General features: G+C 42.5%; 1 protein-coding gene across 1 annotated transcript in view; it reads right to left on the bottom strand.

The window, feature by feature from the left end:
* EML4 (EMAP like 4) overlaps positions 1-5,822 on the bottom strand; it is a 98,002-nt gene extending 92,180 nt beyond the window's left edge. The window contains exon 1 of the mRNA XM_064164396.1: positions 5,563-5,822. Coding sequence (XP_064020466.1) covers positions 5,563-5,629 — 67 coding nt within the window. The 5' untranslated portion in view covers positions 5,630-5,822. The remainder of the gene's footprint in view (positions 1-5,562) is intronic.
* Between the last annotated feature and the right edge of the window lie 14,329 nt (positions 5,823-20,151).

Below are 20,151 nucleotides of genomic sequence, written 5' to 3' on the forward strand. Positions count from 1 at the left end.
CTACTGCTTCCCCTGGTAGGGACTACTTTGCTCTTCTGTCAGGGGATCACTAGGAAGCAAAAAATTATCCTAAAATACAGGCTAAAACATTTGGACTACCATAATGCTGGGCAAAAGGAGCCCCAGCTCTGCTGGTAAAGCTGGGTTGCTTTCCATTGTTTCTATAAACCATACTTCCTCCTTTGTTCAGGAAACTCAATGTGATTCTTTAAGAACGCTACTAAATAGAGTCTTTTTCTGGAAAACAGGAAAGGTAAGGTCAGAAAAAACAGTAACACATTTCTAGCAGAGAACTGTGGACAATACTATTCAAATGTAGCATTTAATGCTTTAGATCTCCTCATCAACATTAATTAGCAATAGCAGAAATGTTATGCTCATTGAGTGGTGAAACTTGGACTCACAGACATGCTCAAAGGCTTCCAGCAGACAAACCAGCATAGGCAGGCTGGTGCAAAATCTCCCCTCATCTGAAAAATATATCAACTGAATGGAGCAGCTCTGCTAATTTTAGGAGACAGTCTGATAATTTTAGGAGACAGAAATGATAACTTGGATTAATTACTCAAAACAAATAATGTAAAGTAGTTATGACAGCACTGACTCACACAGTCAAATTATGTCAAACACTAAAATCTATGGCAAGTTAATTTTTTAACTGAATAATGTAACGTTTTAGGTGACTCAACTAAGAAGACAGAGATTTTTTTAGACTTCTGTTTTTAAAAAACTATTGAGACAGTGATATGTAGCTTGACATTTATCATCATTGTTATTGGTTGTACTTAGATGAAGGCTAGCTCAAAACTTTCCAATAAAATTACAGTAAAAGTGTCATATAAAAAGGTTTCACTGCACCTACACAAACCTGTAGTTGTGTCACAGAATCACAGAAACATTCTGGTTGGGAAAGCCCATCAGGATCACCAAGTCCAACCAATATCCCTGCCCTACAAGGAGCACCCTAAAACATATCCCTAAGCACCACATCCAAACAGCCTTTAAACTGATGCAGGGATAGCAACTCCACCACCTCCCTGGGGAGCTCATTCCTGTGCCTGACCACACTTGCTATGAATTTTTTTTTCCTAATGTCCAAACTAAACCTACCCAGTCACAGCTTGAGGCCATTGCCTCTTTTTCTATCACTATTTACCTGTGAGAAGAGACCAGCACCAATCTCCTTTCAGGTAGCTGTCGACAGCAGTGAGGTCTCCTCTCAGCCTCCTCTTTTTCGAGCTAACCATCCCCAGCTCCTTCAGTCGCTCTTCATAAGATTTATTCTCCAGGCCCTTCCCCAGCTTCCTTGCCCTCCTCTCCACTCACTCCAGCACCTCAGTATCCCTCTTGTAATGAGGAGCCCAAAACTGAACACTGTTCTCAAGATGTGGCCACACCAGAGCAGAGTACAAGAGGACATTCACCTCCCTACTCCTGCTGGACACAGCATTTCTAATCCAAGCCAGGATGCCTCTGTCTTTCTTTGCCACCTGGACACACTGCTTGCTCACATTCAGTTGCTTGTCACTTACAACCCCCAGGTCCTTATCTGCCAGTAGCTCTCCAGCCACACTTCCTAAAGCCTATAGCATTGCTTGGGTTTGTTGTGACCCAAGTGCAGGACCTGGCATTTGGCCTTGTTGAAGCTCCTGCCATTACATTGTCCTATCCATCCAGTTTATCCAAGCCCCTCGGTAGAGACTCCCTGCCCTCCTGAAGATCAACACTGCCACCTAACTTGGTCTCATCTGTGAACTTACTGATGACACTCTCTATGTTTCCATCAGGGTCATCAATACAGGTGTTAAACAGAAGTGTTCCCAACACTGAGCCCTGAGGAACACCACTTGTGCCCAGCTGCCAGCTGGATTGAACTCCATTGACCGCCACCCTTTGGGCCCATCCAGCAGTGCTGTCTCCAGCAGAGCTGTGCTCATCCAAGCCAGCGTGACCATGAGAATTCTGTGGGGAACAGTGTCAAAGGATTTTCAAAAGTCCAGGTAGACAATAGGCACAGCCTTTCCCTCATCCAGTAGTCAGGTCATAAAACGAGATCGGGTTTGTCAGGCAGTACCTGCCCTTCATAAATCTGTGTTGACTGGGCCTGATCCCCTGCTTGTCCTCTCTATGGTGTGTAATGGTGCCTTGAGATGCCCTTCTCCATGACCTTCCCTGGTAACAAGGTCAGACTGACAGGTCTATAGTTTCCCAGATCCTCCTTTCTTCCTTTCTCGTAGACAGGTGTCACATTTGCTACCCTCCACTCCACTGGCACCTCCCCACATAGCCAGGAGGACCTCCCCAGACAGCCAGAAGTGTCACTCCAAGACTGTAAGAAAAAACACTGTAAGAAAAAACACATCTCCCTTTTCATTTAGAGAGATGCAATCTCCTGAAATAGGCTGATACTCTGCTTATTTAACTGGCCCCCATCCGCTGCCTAACCATTTTAGGTAAAATAGCAGGCTGCAAGTAGGACTTCTATGTCAAATCTGCTTAATTTTTGCCTACATACAGGGACTGGAAAGACGGAAGCCCTTGTAACACCTAAATACTTTAAGCCAAGTTCTTTAGGTCAGACAATAATTTGAATTAAGTACTTTTCCCTGAGTGCCTGGTCAGAGAAGCAATGCAGCAGGAGCAGCACCACATGTAAATAACCATTGGCCCATGCTAGGGAGAAAAAGGGCAAAGCCTCTGCCGGCCAAGGTGCCCTCAAAGGCATGATGACACTAGCTCAAGGAACAGCACCAAGTCCAAGAAGGACACAGTCTCACTCCTGCAGAAATCCTGTAGAGCCACCACAGTACTGCCACCCTTACCATTAACATCTCCAGCAACTGGAATATCACCACTGTGAAACACCACCACCTAAGCAAACCCTCTCTTTATCTTAACATTAAAGATAAATACATCCAAATCAGTTTCAGTCTTAAAGTAATGAAATGTACATATCTATAGTCATTGGTGGGGTATTTTTCCATTTATAAATATTGTTTATAATGCCAAGTGTCATGGGATAAATATTTAATCAAAAAGAATACAAATATTCTCCTTGGTCAAGCTGAAAATTTCTATCCTGATTTATATCACTAAGCTGAATTCTATCTCAGATATGACAGCTAGGATCTTTCTAAAAGCACACACTATGTCATAAGACCTCACCTTACTTTTAGTTACAAAAAGCTAATTAAATACAAATAGAAAAAGAACCGGTTCTTACTGATAGCAAACACACTTAAAGATCTCATTAAGCTGCCCTTCAGCATCAATAACCTGTATGTTAAAAGGGCCTGCTAATTCTTCCCTGCTGAATTAGGAATTCATTTTTAGCTTTAGCAAAAATAGGGCAAAATTCACATATATACAAGGATAGCTGTGTGCACACACACACAGATCACCATTAAAGGTAAAGAAGTTTCTATAGAAAAGCATGCCACTCTAGAATACTTCTTCTTTATACTCTCCTCCAAAGCCTCATCTGAAATACCTTACTGTTAGTGCAGAGTCTTAATCTCCTTCAAATAAAGCAAGAACACTCAGATATGGCCAAAAAAGGAGTTGAAATTATTTCTACATCTTAGTCTCAGACTTTTTGCTCCTTGTTACTGCTGCAAAACTGCTAAAAGCCCTCAACGGCAAAGAGATCTTGAGGACAAGGTTATGAATTTCATATGAACAAAGCAGTTCTTGATTCTTTACTATAACAGTTTCCTATCACTTTAATTACCAGCCAACACAAATCCCTCACCAAACTTTATTAAAAGTACGTTAATAAGTAGGAATCAGTAGAATATGTTACACTTCTAAGCGTATCCAGAGCCACATCTTCCTTTTATTACAAATGCTTAGTTGTCAAAATCCTCATCCTTGCATCAAGATTTTAGTCAAAATTCTAAGATGCAGGAAAAAAAAAACCACCAAAGTAGAACAGATTCATAGAAAAAAAATCTTACACGTTATTCTGCTGGATTTCTAGACAAATCTCAATCATGCTATGCTCACTCCTGAAATTCAAGATATGCCTTAAGCTTAAGTGGGAGACATTGCTGTATTTTTTTGCAGATTATCACAAAACCTCTCCCTAAAAAACATTAAAGTCACCGGAAATGCCTTCGCGGAAACTCTACGAATCAGTAACAAAGTTGCAAGTGAAAACTGCTGCTCTTTCCGATTTTGTTCTGAAGAGAAATAGTTAACCTTAGCCTTTCTTTTCTATCACAAAAATCCTTGCAAAAGACTGTATGAAGCACTCGTAATGTTCAAATTTTCAATTAATTCCCTTTCTATTCCCCCCCCCCCCCCAAGAGTTGCAACATCTTGGATTCGAGACTGAATGCTTTGAATTCTGAAGCAGAGGGCAGTGCATTGTTCACTTTAAGAATGTACACCCTAGCAAAGTCATTCCTTTCACCCACTAAAGACACATAGAAATCCATGCATTAAACACCTGCCCTTATTTTTTTCCTAACTTTTAAAAACAAGCATTCCTGATAATTATCATATAATAGGCCAGAAGAGTAAGCTTTTTGTACAAGATGCTGTACTCATATAAAAACCATACAGCAGGATTCAAACTTGCTGCTCAGTGATGCCTGTTTCGTTCACGGTAACATACTTCTGCACCCTACACAAAAGAAATACATTTTATCTCTGATGTCTTGGTGAGGGCTACTCGTTTGGTTTAACTCATATTCTTTCATTTGAGCCTTTACTCGTGTTCTTTTGTTTGATACAGCTAGAACGCTTCGGTTCATTACCTAACTTGCACTCAAGATGGGCTACTTTGATAGCGGCTGTTTAAAGAAAGAAAACGTGCTGAAATCTTTATTTCTACAACAACACTAATAAAAATAAAGGCCGGGGGAGACCCAGCTTAGTTCTGAAGGACACACAGACACAAAACCCACACAGCAACAGCCAGAGCGGAGGCTGCAGCACATACAGGGCTGCAGTACCTGCTGTGAATGAGCCTTTGCTGCCGCCTCCTGCTTAAGGCCTGCATGCAGCCCACGCTTACCGGTGAGGCATTCCACTAACTTTTCCTTTGCAAGGCATAAAACTGAGAGATCAAAACGAAGGACTGGTCAGACAGCTCTTTCCCGTCGGCTACACTGGGTCTATGGGACGAAATTCTTTCCCTTCCCAATTTACGGACCACGCTGGGGCAGCCGGCAGGAGTCATACCGCCCAGGAAGCGGTGCGAACCCCGCACCGCAGGAGCCTTCCGTCCAGTGTGCGCTGACTTTGCATTCCTTGTCGTTTTCCCTGCTATCCACATAGAATAAGTAACATTTTGGTCTATTTTTAACATTTTCTCCAGATAAGAATGCTGTACGGCAGCGAGTCACCTCAGTCTTCGATTGAACACAGACCCTGTCGGCTGCTAACGAAGAGTTAACAATCACACAGAGAAAACAGTTACCTCAGCATCTCCTTCACAGCTCTCCCCGCTCCCCCGCCAGAGCAGGGAAGCGCTGAGGAGCGGAGCTGGGAGCGACTCTCGGAGCCCAGCACCGTGCTTGGGGCGGGCTGGCACTGCGCGGGGCGGGGCTGCCTTACCCGTGCAGAAGCTGACGAGCGCCGAGGGGTCGCAGGCTGCGGCCAGGCAGGGCAAGTTGTCTTCCATTCCTCCCGCCGCCGCCGGCGATGCCGTGATGGCCCCTCCGCTGCCCCCGCCACCCTCCCGGCGAGGCTCAGAGCGAGCCCCTGCACCCTGGAGCGGCCGGCATGGTGGGGGCTCCGAGAAGCCCCTCCTGGACCATAAAGCGCAGCTGAGCCGGCCCGTCCCCCTGACACCGAGGACAGGGCGAGAGGCTGGGGTAGGGACAAAACTCGTCGGCTGCCGCAGGGAGTGGCTAACAGATGTCAGCCCGGCCGGGCGCAGGAGCACTGCCGCCCCCCGCACACGGCGGCCCTGGGCTGCGATGCCTTTGCCGAAGGGAAGCGGAGCTCGCTGCAGGCAGCCGGAGAGCCTCTCGCACCCTTCCCGCATTTCATCCCCGGCACCGCGCTGTCGCACGTGCAGCCCGGCAGCCCCTTCGAGTCGCGCTGCGCCACAAGGTACTAACCGGCCCGGTTCAACACTGTCACTCTAGTGGTAAAAAGCCGACAGCCATCCAGCTGCCCTCGGTCTGGGCACACTGCACCACCAACAGTGACTAACGAAAAGGATTTTGATACTCGGTCGATACAAACAAGTCATTATGGTCCCAAAGCTCATTTGGTGGTGTATCAGCAACGACAGATGTCAGAAGTCAAAGCACAAGGTAACAGGAAAAATTCACACCGGAAAGATAGAAAGGGGGCTGGTGCTTGTTTAGCATTGTATTTCCATGTTTTTCATGTCATCCTTCAACAAGAAAAGGCAATGGTATCACTGCAGTACATCCATAGACATTATATTAACACGAAGCAAAAAGACCATGGCTTTAAAGAAGCAGATCTGCAAATCTTTCGTCCTATTCAGCAGAAGGGAACCCGCATTATAAACCCATTACAATCTACTTAACATGATCATGACTTTGTCAAGATGAAGCACAGCCAGATGAGAACTGATGAATGCAACATGTGTTCATTCTTTTGGTAGCCGTGCCTGAAGCCAACTGGCAAGATGACTGCAGGAAGATAAATGTCAAAACAAAACTATTTGTGAATATGTAACTGCATATATTTTCCCCCTAGCATACTTCAAATACTTCACTATTTTCAAGTTTAGCACGCACATTAAATAACTCTGGATTAAAGTTTTGATTTCTAGACAACAGTAGGATAGTAAAAAAACCCAAACCAAACCAACAAATGAAACAAGCCCACCAAAAAATCAAAAAGAAACCCACCAAAAAAATACATGGAGGAAGTCCATGTGCCCATTCAAGAAACAAGGATGCACAAGCATTTCTTTCCACCATCACAAACAATAGGGTTTGTGTGTCTTCCCCAGAACTAACAATTTACGTAATTTCAATAGTTTCCTCCTTTTCCAGCAGCTCCTGACAAGGAGGAATCAAATTCCGCAGCTATTAGGAGGAGGGAGCTACTGGGGGGGGAGTAAAAGAAAAATAAAAAAAAAAGAAGACAACAAAAAAAAAGGAGGGGGGAAGGAAGAGAAAAAAAGAAGGAAGAGAAAAAAAGAAGGAAGAGAAAAAAAGAAGGAAGAGAAAAAAAGAAGGAAGAGAAAAAAAGAAGGAAGAGAAAAAAAGAAGGAAGAGAAAAAAAGAAGGAAGAGAAAAAAAGAAGGAAGAGAAAAAAAGAAGGAAGAGAAAAAAAGAAGGAAGAGAAAAAAAGAAGGAAGAGAAAAAAAGAAGGAAGAGAAAAAAAGAAGGAAGAGAAAAAAAGAAGGAAGATAAAAAAAGAAGGAAGAGAAAAAAAGAAGGAAGAGAAAAAAAGAAGGAAGAGAAAAAAAGAAGGAAGAGAAAAAAAGAAGGAAGAGAAAAAAAGAAGGAAGAGAAAAAAAGAAGGAAGAGAAAAAAAGGAAGAGAAAAAAAGAAGGAAGAGAAAAAAAGAAGGAAGAGAAAAAAAGAAGGAAGAGAAAAAAAGAAGGAAGAGAAAAAAAGAAGGAAGAGAAAAAAAGAAGGAAGAGAAAAAAAGAAGGAAGAGAAAAAAAGAAGGAAGAGAAAAAAAGAAGGAAGAGAAAAAAAGAAGGAAGAGAAAAAAAGAAGGAAGAGAAAAAAAGAAGGAAGAGAAAAAAAGAAGGAAGAGAAAAAAAGAAGGAAGAGAAAAAAAGAAGGAAAAGAGGGGGGGAGGGAAGGAAAAAAAAAGGCAGTCAACTGAGCAGAGCTCTGCAGTATGAAGCCAGCCAGTAACTACCATGATTAAAAAAATGATAGGACTAAGAAACTGAATGGTAAAAGACAATGAAGAGCAAAAGGTGAGGGCACACAAGTATGGAAAGGGCTCTAATGTGCTATGGCAACATGCAGCCATGGCACCGGGACTGACCAAGAACAGCACCCTTCCAACCGCTGTTCTGCATCACATCATTAAACAATTTTCAGTGCAAGACAAAACACCAAGTCTTATCTTGGGTGGTCTGGACACACAGAATTATTAAACATGTACAGACGTACATTCTGGTATTCCTTTAAACCTATCCTCCTTCCTGATACAACTCAGGAGCTTTTAAGACTAGCTGGGAAAGCAGAAAGAGGCTTGCTTTGCAGTGTTAAGTGGCCATTAGTGCTCTGAATGATGACAGTGTAGTTCAAATGAATACATTTTTTTAGAATGTCTCATTTCTAAAGTAAACACTTTGCGTTAAAACCCCCTAGGAGCTCCTCTGGTACTAAAAGGACTGGAAAACTGGTATTTCCAGGTGTCCTTAAGCTTAACTTTTAGGTCTTTTTTTTTTTTTTTAAATACTGGGGGAAAAAGTGGCATTAGAACAGAAATTTAAATAGAGCTTAATGTCTGTTGAATCAAGAACATGCAGGATGAGGCAGAAGGATACCTTCAGAATCATCCTCTGAACACTCGCATTTGGAGTAAGATTTCAGATGGCCCCTTGTATACAGTTCACATTGAAAATGACAGCAATCTCAATTTATCCATCACCTATTCCCTGCTGGCTGAGGACGTGGGTCAAAACTTCCTTGATTTGCTTTTAAATCTCCCGTGAAAGCTTCAGGTCCTCATTAGGATTTTTCACACTTCTAGCTCTAGCCCATACCTGTCTTTTTAAGCAATCTCCCTATCTTTAACAACTGTTCAACTCTAAAGAACCATCTCAGGCTCTTTTTCTCGGCTGTGGTCTAACATGAATCATGGAAGACAAGGAGGTACATATTTTAGGTAGGCACAAATGATGAAACAAAGAGATAAAATATGGCACAGGCCAAAACCATACATGACTTAGGCAAGTAATCTTTGAGTAGAAAAAAAAAGTCTCTCAGAATGTAAGTAGTACAAAATACAATGCTACACCATGAAAAAACAACTCTATTCAATCTGACACAATCAATGGCAGTTAAAGATCAAGAACGGTGCTCTGAACATTGCACAAGTACAAATTTCTTCATTGTTTGTTTCTCCCCAGCAGACAAATATTTAGGATCATTACATATCTGGTAAGAACAGCTGATACCTTGAAGACTGCAGCATCAATCAGGTTATAAACCTATAAAATGAATTGCTTTAGACACATTTCTAGTTTTCATGCATCAAAACTGAAATCCACCTCCTCTTCAGAGGTGGGAGCAGACACTTCCTTCTGTTTTTTAACAGGGTCATAGGAAGATATGAACTCTCTGAAGTCATCACTTCCACATCAAGAGGAGGAAGTGGGTCCCCTGCTTTTTTCTTTCTGAAAAGAAACTGCAGCAATTGACCTCGTGGCCAAACAGTATCACCTTTCAGGAGCTGCCTGCATCTCTGTCCCAGTGTTGACTTTACCCCATGGCAAAGGGTGAATTAAAATGATTTTTTTCTTCTTTACCAAGTATCCAGTTCCTAAGAACTTGAAGTCTTTTATCCTATTTTCCTTGGGGGTGATACTGTTTCTGAAACCAACAAGCAGTTGTTGTTTTTTAAAAACATGTTTTATCTGCAATCACCTAAGAAGCACAACAGATGAAAACCACCTCATCAAACGAGACACAAATAAGTAAGCAGAGATTTAAAACACATACTTCAGCTAAGGACACTTATTGCATCAGGCGTGCTTCTAGCAGGACTTGGGAGGCATGCGGAGGTTAGTAAGCTATATAGGCCAAGGACAGCCTTGCAGGATCCAGTACTCCCATTAACACCTGCAGGATGTGAGGGCCTCTGCTTGCTCCCCCTCTTCACTCCAGGTGTGGGTACTGTAATAAAACCTATTGAAGTTACATTATCTGAAGTGTTAATATCAAGAGTGATGTAAGGTAGGACATTTGTATATGATTAAGATCACTTATAATTGGCCTATGGCAGCACTACTGCTAAAATTAGTACCCCTACCCTTCTGCTTCATCGCTGTCCTCATCCTCTTCCTGCCACTTGGGCAACTGCTCACAGAACTGCAGAGGGAAGCACAATGAACTCTCTTGCAGCAGCAGGAAGGTGGCAGCACACTGAAAAAAAGTGGTGGGGACCATCTCCACGAGTAAATTACCTTTCATTGCCAGAAAGCTGACTTAAACAAGAGCTGATATAGAAGAGAGTGAAGTCCTCAAGAGCAAGTAGTGCAAAGGCAGAACATGGCAGTGATCCAGTAGCGTCTGAGTCCACTCCCTTATCACCCCTCACTAGACTCTACACTGAGCTCCTTTGTCCTACAGGTGTTTTTAATCAAACAGAGCTAAAATGTAAAAAACTTAAGAAAGAGGTGCACAGAACCCTCTTAAAAGCTGTCTTTGAGGCTGTTCTTCAGAACAAAACTATACTCATGTCCATGCAATCAGACATCTTGGGAAAGGGATCTGAATGGGGAAAATGTCCCCCACACACACATTGTCAAAACAGAAAACCCACAGACAATACAAATCCCTCCTAAATGAGCACAGATTTTTAAGAACAACCATCTGACCACTTCTGTCAGGTGGGTTTTCTGCTGTATCAGTTGCTTACAGAGGCAGCTGCATCAACATGACTGAGGTGGCAAGAGGCTGATGTGAGGAGTAGGAAGGATGGCAATGGTTCAGGCTGGTATTTCATCAAACTACAGCTGTAGTATGCCTTTCGCTGCCTCCTTGGAACACTTGCAGAGCAAACTGCTTGCAGCTGCTTTCCTGCTTACCCTTCATATGCGATATGGAAACAGCCAGCAAACAAAATGAAAAAGTATTAAACTGCTGCTATAAAAAGGTGTCTCTTGCAAATTTCATTTGGGGCATATGTTGCACACCACAGTTCAGATCACATTTCTTACATGGTGGCCGATGATAATATGCAACTTCGCCCCTAAGAGTCTGAAGAGCAGCATCTTTCCTAAGACACTGTGTTTTGTGTAGCTTTGTCTCTGCTCAAAAATCTATGCAGCTTCCAACAGTTTCCTGCAAGTAAATTTTTGTAAGCTACAGGTAAATCACACAAGGTTGTTACATATGAAGCATTTCCATTCTCTGAAAGTGCTCAGCAGAAGTTTCATTCTTAACTAAAATGACTAATTGGTAGGCTTAGTCATAACAAAGCTATGGCTAGGGACTAGCTAGATCGTCACTAGCTGTAGTTAAGTGACTGCTGGTTCATTGTTTAACTTATGCCAACAGAAAGAAAAAAATATGACACTTCTACCACGCATAAGTGAAGAGCCAGCAAGGGAGAGACTAAATGCAAAAGTGTTTCTAACAAAACACTTTCAAAGAGTGTCTGCTTACAGAAATATTACATTGTATAGGAGTTTCATATCTTTAAAAATATATATATTAAATTTCATTCTCACGTATTACAACACCCCCAAAGGTTGGCTGTTTTCACTAACATACTGCTGTAGCATGGATTATTTTTACTACTTTTAAAGTAGTAAAAAAAAAAAAACCCTAAATCAAGAGAAAACAAAAAAACCTCCCAGAATTCAAAAGAGTTGGCTATTATGACAGAGTTTTGCATTTGTAATTGATTTGGAGATGCTGAGGAAGTAGGAAAATCTTTATGAAAACACCATCACCAAAAAACCCAATCCTTCACACAAAACATGCTTGTTGAGGATGTCTAGAGTGATATCTGCAGATGCTCCAAGTGCTTGCACAGAAGGTGGCTGGCTCAGCAGGGCTCTGGGACAACACAGTACTTGTGCACAGAAAGCTATCCTGTGGGCAACAGACAGGGATGGGAAATGTATACCAGAGGGTGGCTCACATGTAACCACATCGTGTTACTGGACGTAGATAAGGAAGAAAAAACACAGACAGTCCTCTGGCTTAATCTAGACAGCTAGGAACACATCTTTTGGTTTCCAGATTTCTGCATATGCTGGTAAAACCCAAACCTTTCAGCTAAAGGGCAGGGTCATCAAACACAGCATCACTGATTTAAGTGTTATCTTGTATATGCAAATGGGATGTTGGTGTCAGACCTTAAACTGTTACAACACTTCAGAGTTTGACCTTATCAAAAGATCATTTACAGCCACAGAGTTTTGACGTATTGTATATGAAAGATGTACACTCCATAAATTAATTACCCTTCTGATGGTGCAGATTACTAAACAAAGTGCTTTAAAGGGAATCTGTAGAGACTGCTTTATACCTATGTCGTTCCTTTACATTTAGTTGGCAACAGATTTTGTACTCCCAGTAAAATAGATCACAATAATGAACATCGTGGTTTGTTTACAAATACAGTGTTGAATTATGACATTCTCAGGCAGGGCTTATGAACTGTGCTGTTGGAAAAGCATTAAATATATATAAATATGTCTAGTTTATGTGGTTTTGGTTTGGGTTTTATAAATACTTGGAATCACTGAAACGTTTCAGTAATGTTATCAGTATTATATTTTAGCTTCAAATTATAACTTGGGGAATATAAAATGGGAAGAACAAGCCATACTCTTTCCATTAATTGCTCTATAAAAAAAATGTCATTAGAAGAAACCACAGTTTCCACTGTCATGGAAGGCTGATAAGCCTAAAACATATTCTGACTTGCCTCACTCTTCTGCTGATGGGGGAAGGAAAGGCAGGAGGAAAACAAAGGCTTTTGTCCCCTCCCAAAGTGATAAACAGGTGTCCACAGGTGTTTATGCACTTGTGTCTTGCCCAAGTAAGGGCAAGCAAGCCTTGGTTTCACCCAATTTGGTCAGTTTGGCAAAGTGCCATTCTGATTGGTGAATCTCTGTGGACAACAGAGCCATTACAACTGGGCAGGCAATATAAATGGAGCTAAGTTGCAAGCAGTGTGCTCTGCTCTGCCTCAGTGTGTTCAGCTCTGCCTCGTGTTTCAGACCAGCTTAGCCCTGATGTTTTGGTCTTGAGCTACCTGGAAACTCATGTGTTTCAAGTTTACCAGGAGAAGACATTGAGTGCCTCATGATGTACCACTGCCATTGTGCTCTCTGCACATCTGCAAGAGATCCTGCCTGCACCTCTGCAAACCTCTGTACCAAGAACCACCAGGATCAGGTCAGAGATCACCTGCCTCTTTCCCAACACCCTGTTAGAACCTGGGAATATCTAGAAACCTCTCAACAGCTATCAAGACACTGACAGAACTCCCTTCAAGTGTTTGGGTACTGTCTGGAAGCTGTAGTTAGCCCCGGGAATCCAGAGATTACTTTGTGAGTAAATGTTCATGAGCTCGCTATTACTGAATTCTGTTGTGCCTTCTGCCTTAGCAGAAAGGAGCCTCCTGAGTCTCTCTCGAGGGCAAGCAGCATCTTGGCCACAAGATTCTCTTTCCTAAATAGTTTAATTTTGTCATATTATTGCAAGTGTTCTAGATTCCCTCTGTGTAATACTTTCCATGACCATGCAAAGAAGCCCTAGCCACATGCCTTACTCCCATTTGGGGAATACATGGTATAGCTCACACAAGGCACAGTACTTCAAAACTCATTGCCCAAAACTTCTGATGCTTGTGCCCATTGGCCAGTTTAACTTTCAGAAGGTATTTTATAGGGGAACGATTTGAAAAAGCTCACCATTCTGGGATTCAGCCTTTCTTCAACCTTTCTTCCACTGCAATTCCTAGGGTGATTCCCTCAGCGATTCCCCCAGCGGCTTCTACCCCTTAGCGGCTCATTAACTGGGCTCCTGCCTGCTGCGGTGCTATTCACAGCCTTGATAGCTTCTGTTTCTCAGCAACCAGCGGCAGTGCAGCTCCTCTCCTTCTGCCTTGGAATTACATTGTATTTTACCCTCGGGATTATAATCGTGGCTTTACACAGGAAACATACCCGGGAAATGTGTGCATTGTGAGTAATACATGGGCTAATTTGGTCTCACTCAAATGTGGTTTGGTCCTTCTTGTGACCATAGCCAGTACTGCTTCCTTGTTGCATTCCTGTTCTCTAAGTTCCAACTGCTTTCTACTGTTTAATTCTGTGTTTATAAATGCCCTCTGTGTAAATACTTGCTATCGAACGAGAATCTAAACAAATTGCACATGATACATTAACATGCCTCAACCACCTCCCTGGGCAACCAATTCCAAGCTCTCACCACTCTTATGCTGAACAACTTCCTCCTCACCTCCAGGCTGACTCTCCCCATCTCCAGCTTTGCTCCATTCACCCTAGTCCTATCACTACCTGATAGCCTAAGAAAGGCTTCCAACTAGACTCCAGACCATTGACCACAACTCTGTGACTCCATTCCTTCAACCAGTTTGCAAACTACCTCACTACCCAATCATCCAGGCCACACTTCTCAGTATAGGTGCAAGCATGCTGTAGGAGACTGTGTCAAATGCTTTGCTGAAATCAAGATAGACCACATCCACTGCTCTGCCATTGTCTGTCTACCTGGTTATGTCCTCATCAAAGGTTATCAGGTTGGTCAAACATGATTTCCTCTTGGAAAACCACGTCGACTGCTCCTAATGACCCTCTTGTCCTTGATATGCCAAAGGACAGCACCAAGAATAAGTTGCCCACTGGCAGCCAAGAAACACATGGCTGTTATCAAAGGGGCAAAGCATAGGAGAGCCAAGAGTGCCCCGTGAGCTGTACCACTGCAGCACGAAGCTGCGGCCTTGTAAGTGAATAAGCTGCTTCCAGTCTAAGCACCTGCTCTCCATCCAGACCTCAATGCAACCAAGTGCTGAGGAAAGCAGGATACTGTGAAGTCTGAGACCCCAGAATCCTCTTCTGTGCAGTGTGCCAGAGACGTCCAAGGAGGAAAGGCCACCTGCCACTGTGCCGCAGCCAGCCCAGCCATTGGGAGAGCCCTGCTGGCAACCAGCCCCCGAGAGAGCACAAAAGCTGTCACTAGCTAATGAACAGCAGCAGTGCCTTCTTCCACTTGACTTTGCTTAGCAGTTCCCTACTTAGCCATGTGGGTCTCCTGGCTCACTTTCTCAATTTCCCACTTGTGGGAATGCTCTGATCTTGAGCTTAGAAGTGATCCTTGAATATTAACCAACTATCATGCCCCTCTTGCCTTCTAATGCCCCAACCCATAAGATTTCCTCCAGAAATTGCTTGAAAAGGCCAAAGTCGGCCCTGATGAAGTCCAAGGTTGTGATCCTGCTTAGTGTTCTGTTCCTACCACAGAAGATCCTGAACTCCACCATCTCATGACTGCTACACCCAAGGCTGCCCTCAACCTTCACTGCTTCAACCAGACCCTTCTTGTTGATGTCAGGTCCAGGAGTACTCCTCTCCTAGTTGGCATCAAGAAGTTATCTGTGATGCACTGGAGGAACCTCCTGGACTGTGGCTGGCTGAGGAGGTGTTCTAGCAAATATCTTGGTAAAAACCTCCATGAAAACCAGAGTGTGTGATTGTGAGGCTGCTGTTAGCTGCCTGTAAAAGTCCTCATCAACTTCCTCATCCTGATCAGGTAGCCTGTAATACACAACCACAACAGTATCAGTCACACTGGCCTGCACCTTAGTTTACACTGACAACTCTCAACTCTCTCCTCATCCACCCTTGGACAGAACTTAGTACATTCTAGTTGCTCCCTCATGTAAAGAGCAGCCTTGCCTTGTTGCCCTGTCTTTCCTAAAGAGGACATAACCATGCATGACCACGTTCCAGTCACGTGAGTTGTCCCATCACATCTCTGTAATTGCCACCAGACCATAACCTCTTGACTGCACATGGATCACACTGCACTGGTGTACAGGCAGTGCAGGGAGAGAGCTGAGCACGTCCATTCTACCCTGGTGGGATGAGAGACTTTGACTGTGCTGCTGTGTCCCTAGCATGCTGCAGGGCAATGGGCTGAAGGCCCTTATTAGGCCCCCAAAACTCCAACCCTGGTGTGTCACCCTTCAGCTTGTCACATGAAGACCTGATTCCCTTTCCCCTTCGCATCTACTTGATCATTCCCAGGTTCCACTCTGAGTCCTAGTTCATTGATAGCCCTTGCATCTTCCCCAACACATGGCTCATTGTTCCCTGCCTCCCCTGTGATAGCAGTGGAGCTGGCACTATTTTACCACTCTGATTGTAAAGAACTTCCTCCTTATGTTAAACCTAAAACTACCCTGCTCCAGTTCTAAACCACTGATTATTTTTTTTTGCTACCTCTCTATTGCACACTACTGCCTTTTTACTGTGGCTTTAAATCTGCAAGCACACGTAGGGAGAGGGAGCAACAGGCCCACCTTGATTTAAACTTTTCTTTTTTACATGACTGGGGAAAATTGTGCCTTCAGCCCTCCATTCCCAAGTCAGATGTACTTTAATAGTCCACTACAAGAGAAAGAAATCTCAATATTTACTTTTTGTTGAACTATCATAAACGCTGGGTCTATTTCTGTTCTATTCACATTCTCCCACAATTTCCATTACAAGGTATGCACTAAGAACTTTGACAAGAAGTTCCCCACAGCTAAGAATGTCAGCGCTAGAAGAAAAAGGAAACATTCATTTAGGTTAAACTGGAATTCCTCCACAACTTAACCTCGCCACACAGCAGCACACAGACAAACTCTACATGTGGCAAAGTGAATTTGAATCCCATTTTACTGGCAACATTTTTGGTTTAACTGCCTTGGACAACCACCTAAACTTATACTCCTTATTGATTAACTCTGGTAGAAATGCCTCACAGTATTTTTTTTTCTGTTCCAAAATCTGAGTGATATCCCTCAAACAGGACTATCTGCACTGGCCTAATACAGAAAATACACTAGCATCTAAAACTGACTTGTAATCACATTGTAAAGCTATACATATCTGTGTGCTGCTTATGTTTTAAGGCAGGCATCAGGCCTTAAAAGGGTATCAGTATAACACTTCAAAAGAAACCATTTGCATGCCCCCGAATCCATATTTTCCATCATATTTACATATTACTTTGCATATACTACACCTCTAGTCTTATCCTTTACTTGAAAGCATGACAGTATATTCTGGCAAACCAGTCCTCCTTTTTCCTCACTTTTGCTTTTTTGGGTGTTTTTGTTTGGTTGGGTTTTTTTTCTCCTCTCTTCAAGATTAGTACAGTTTGCCATATTCTGTAATACTGTTCCCTTCGCCAATTCACAAACAAGTCTGCACTCCATGGAAGAGATGAACTTCAGCTCTCTATCATTACCTTTTTGCATTATTTGTAGGAAGCTTATGAGTGGTGTTTGCTGTGTTTATTTTTCAGTGAATTATGTAATGGTAACCTGTGGAAAACTGTAACTCTCCAAAAGCAGGAAGTTACTGTTGAGTCCAAAGCAGCAAGATAAACTACAAAAGGAAGACGGTGCACTTGATTTACATAAATGATTCTGATTTTGTCCCTGCTCAGTGCTGACTTTACAGCCAATAAGAGGAAACAAACCCAACCAAACCAACAACACAATAAAACCAAAACACACCACAAAACGGAAAGATTAAAGGGCAGAAATTATATTAAAACCACTTTGGCACTTTTAAGTTTCTCATTCTCTTCTACAACAAGGTCCAAACCTCACTGAAAAGCCCAGGCAAAACTAGTATGTGAGAAAAGATGTCACATGCATAAAACAGGGAGTTAACATCCTGGTTTAGTTCAGTTTATGTTCATGTGTTGCTGTTTGGAGATCATCAACATGTATATCATCTTTCTGCTGTTCAAAAACTGATAAAAAGTAAGCAGTTGGGTAAGAGAGCAGCTTGAAAAAAGTCAAGACTTTCCAAACTGCAGGGGAACTACTTTTTTCTTTTTCTCCTTGTTTCTGGTAGGAGCACCAGAAACACTTCATGACATTCTCTTTACAGAGCAGCAGTGGTTATTTCACTGATTTTCATCAAAAGAAAAGCAGAAACATAGTATACTACCTATTAAAAAATGCTTAGAGTATTGACTGTTTCTCTCAGCAGCTTTTTCTTCCTCCTAAGAATGCAGTTACTCCTGCTTACAGAAACTTCCCCCCCCATAGGAACTGGTGGTTATTTTTGACAGCACCTTAACACATTCTGTGACTTTGAAACTAAATAGCAAGCTAACTTAGTTTGGAGATTCTATGCAGGCAAAAGCAAACATAACATACATATATATGCACACCAAAAAACAAAGAAAGAAACCCCCTCTTGAGGAGCTGAAGGAAGATAAATTCATTCAATATCCTGAAAATGTTCATAGAAAGGCACACATAGTTCAGTTTAAATGCAAAGGGATAATTATGGGGTCTTGTTACCGCCAGTGATCAAATATTGGTGCCACCAGCAACTCACTCTAAGCAAGCATTCCCACCATTTCTTCCACCAATCAACCAGAGCACCCTTCAGTTGAGACCCATGTGGCATCTGTATACATGGCAGATCCATTTCATACGTAGGAAAACCATTTATATCCTTGGCATTTTTAATCATACAGGAAACTGCATTTCAGAGAGCTGGCAGGTTTGAATTTCATCACCACACTTAAAGAGGATGATGTTTGAGTTTTGGAAGGAGGCTGAAGAACAACCTAAGTGTTGCAGTGAGAGCAAAAGGAACTATGGGCACTGAGCACCACTAGCATGCTGCTGTGCCAGGTGTTCATCATCCCAAAGGAACTTTGCCACAGCTGTTACCTTCTCACTGCTGGAAAAACTGGTCAACATGCAGTTCAGTAAAGGTTTTGAACCGGAACTGGGACTTCACTTTTGGCACTGAACTCACATATATCATGCTTTTAAAATAGAGATGAAACATCTAGTTATCTCCAATAGCTTTTCTACATAACATTTTCATTAGCAGCAATGTTAGCTCCAGGAGCCACTGCCACTCCACTGTGTTGCCAACATCTCCTCTGGACAAATTCTTACCAGCTGGTGATATCACCTACTTCTTCAGCACGACATCATGGAAAAGGAACAAAATATCTATTTCTAGCTCTAGGGAGCAACTTGGTGAAAATAAGCCTACTCATGGAAGCAGGAAACCTCAGATGTCACATAATTCAGAGCCTTCTTCACCTGATTCACTTCTGACTGTATTCATTGCCGAGCAGCAAAAAGGAGATGCTAGGGAAGGCAGGAGAAGACCAATAAGGATGGAGCATACACCTCTGCTCAATCTGGGAGTTTGCTGCTTCTTCAAGGTTTGGGGAAGCTGGTAGGACAGCACATTTAGTTCTCCAGAAAACACTGTGTTTCTGATAGAGTCATAGGCAGCTCAGACACAAAGCTATAGGAAAAGCATTTCTGAAAACACTACTTCTAGAAGCTTCACTGAGGACCCTCTTATCTTGCAGCCTGGACTCCAGCAGATGCACAGATCCTTGGCTCATGTCAAATACAGCCTAGGCACACACACAAAAAATTCAGATGGATATTGCCTCTGCCACCTATGAAAGTCAAGCAACAGTTACTGGGCTTGGGACACAATATCAGCCAGAAAAATCAACATCCTGTTACTGAAATTGCTGAGCATCTACTCTGTTTCACCTGATTAGCATCACCATTTTAACTAAATTACTCTCTGCTAGAGGGTTTTCTGAAGCCAAGCCCATAAACCAATGATCCATGAAAAAAACATAAGGCCTATAATTCTTTTTCACATATAAGGTAAGAAACAAAGACCCTATCAGTTAGGGCTAGAAGAAACTTGCCTTACTTTCCTTTTCTCTACCATCATTCCCATGTTTTAAAATAAAAATCCCACAGTAACAGACAGGGGTTGTATTGGTTTTATGTATTTGACACACACCAGCCTTTGACTATGCTAAACACAGTGCTTCCTCATGCACAAAGCATCTCCTCTTTCCTCCTTGCACTGATGTGAGCTCTACACAAACAACCTGAACAGACAGGATGTTTACTTTGATAACAGAACAAAACAAAACCAATCAAAACCAATCAAAACCAAACAAAAACAAAGTTCAAAATGTCTCTCTCTGGAAGGCATAGGAAAAGATTTTTAAAGAGCATCATCTGTTCTGCAAAATCGACCCAAGACACTGTGCTGACTTTTGCCGGCCTTTTACGGCCCACTGTAACTCTTTGGTGTAGCCTCAACCCAAGCAGTTTCAATTTAGAGTATGGGAATCCCTCAGAAATCTACTCTAGAAAATATTTCTGACGGTAAAAATCATTAAGACATCCAAGAAGCACATAATTCTAGCTTAAGAGACATTTCCATTTATCCTGGGAATTCACATGTACTCC

Source organism: Pogoniulus pusillus, chromosome 25 (assembly GCF_015220805.1).
Source record: "Pogoniulus pusillus isolate bPogPus1 chromosome 25, bPogPus1.pri, whole genome shotgun sequence".
In the NCBI taxonomy this organism is placed as follows: domain Eukaryota; kingdom Metazoa; phylum Chordata; class Aves; order Piciformes; family Lybiidae; genus Pogoniulus; species Pogoniulus pusillus.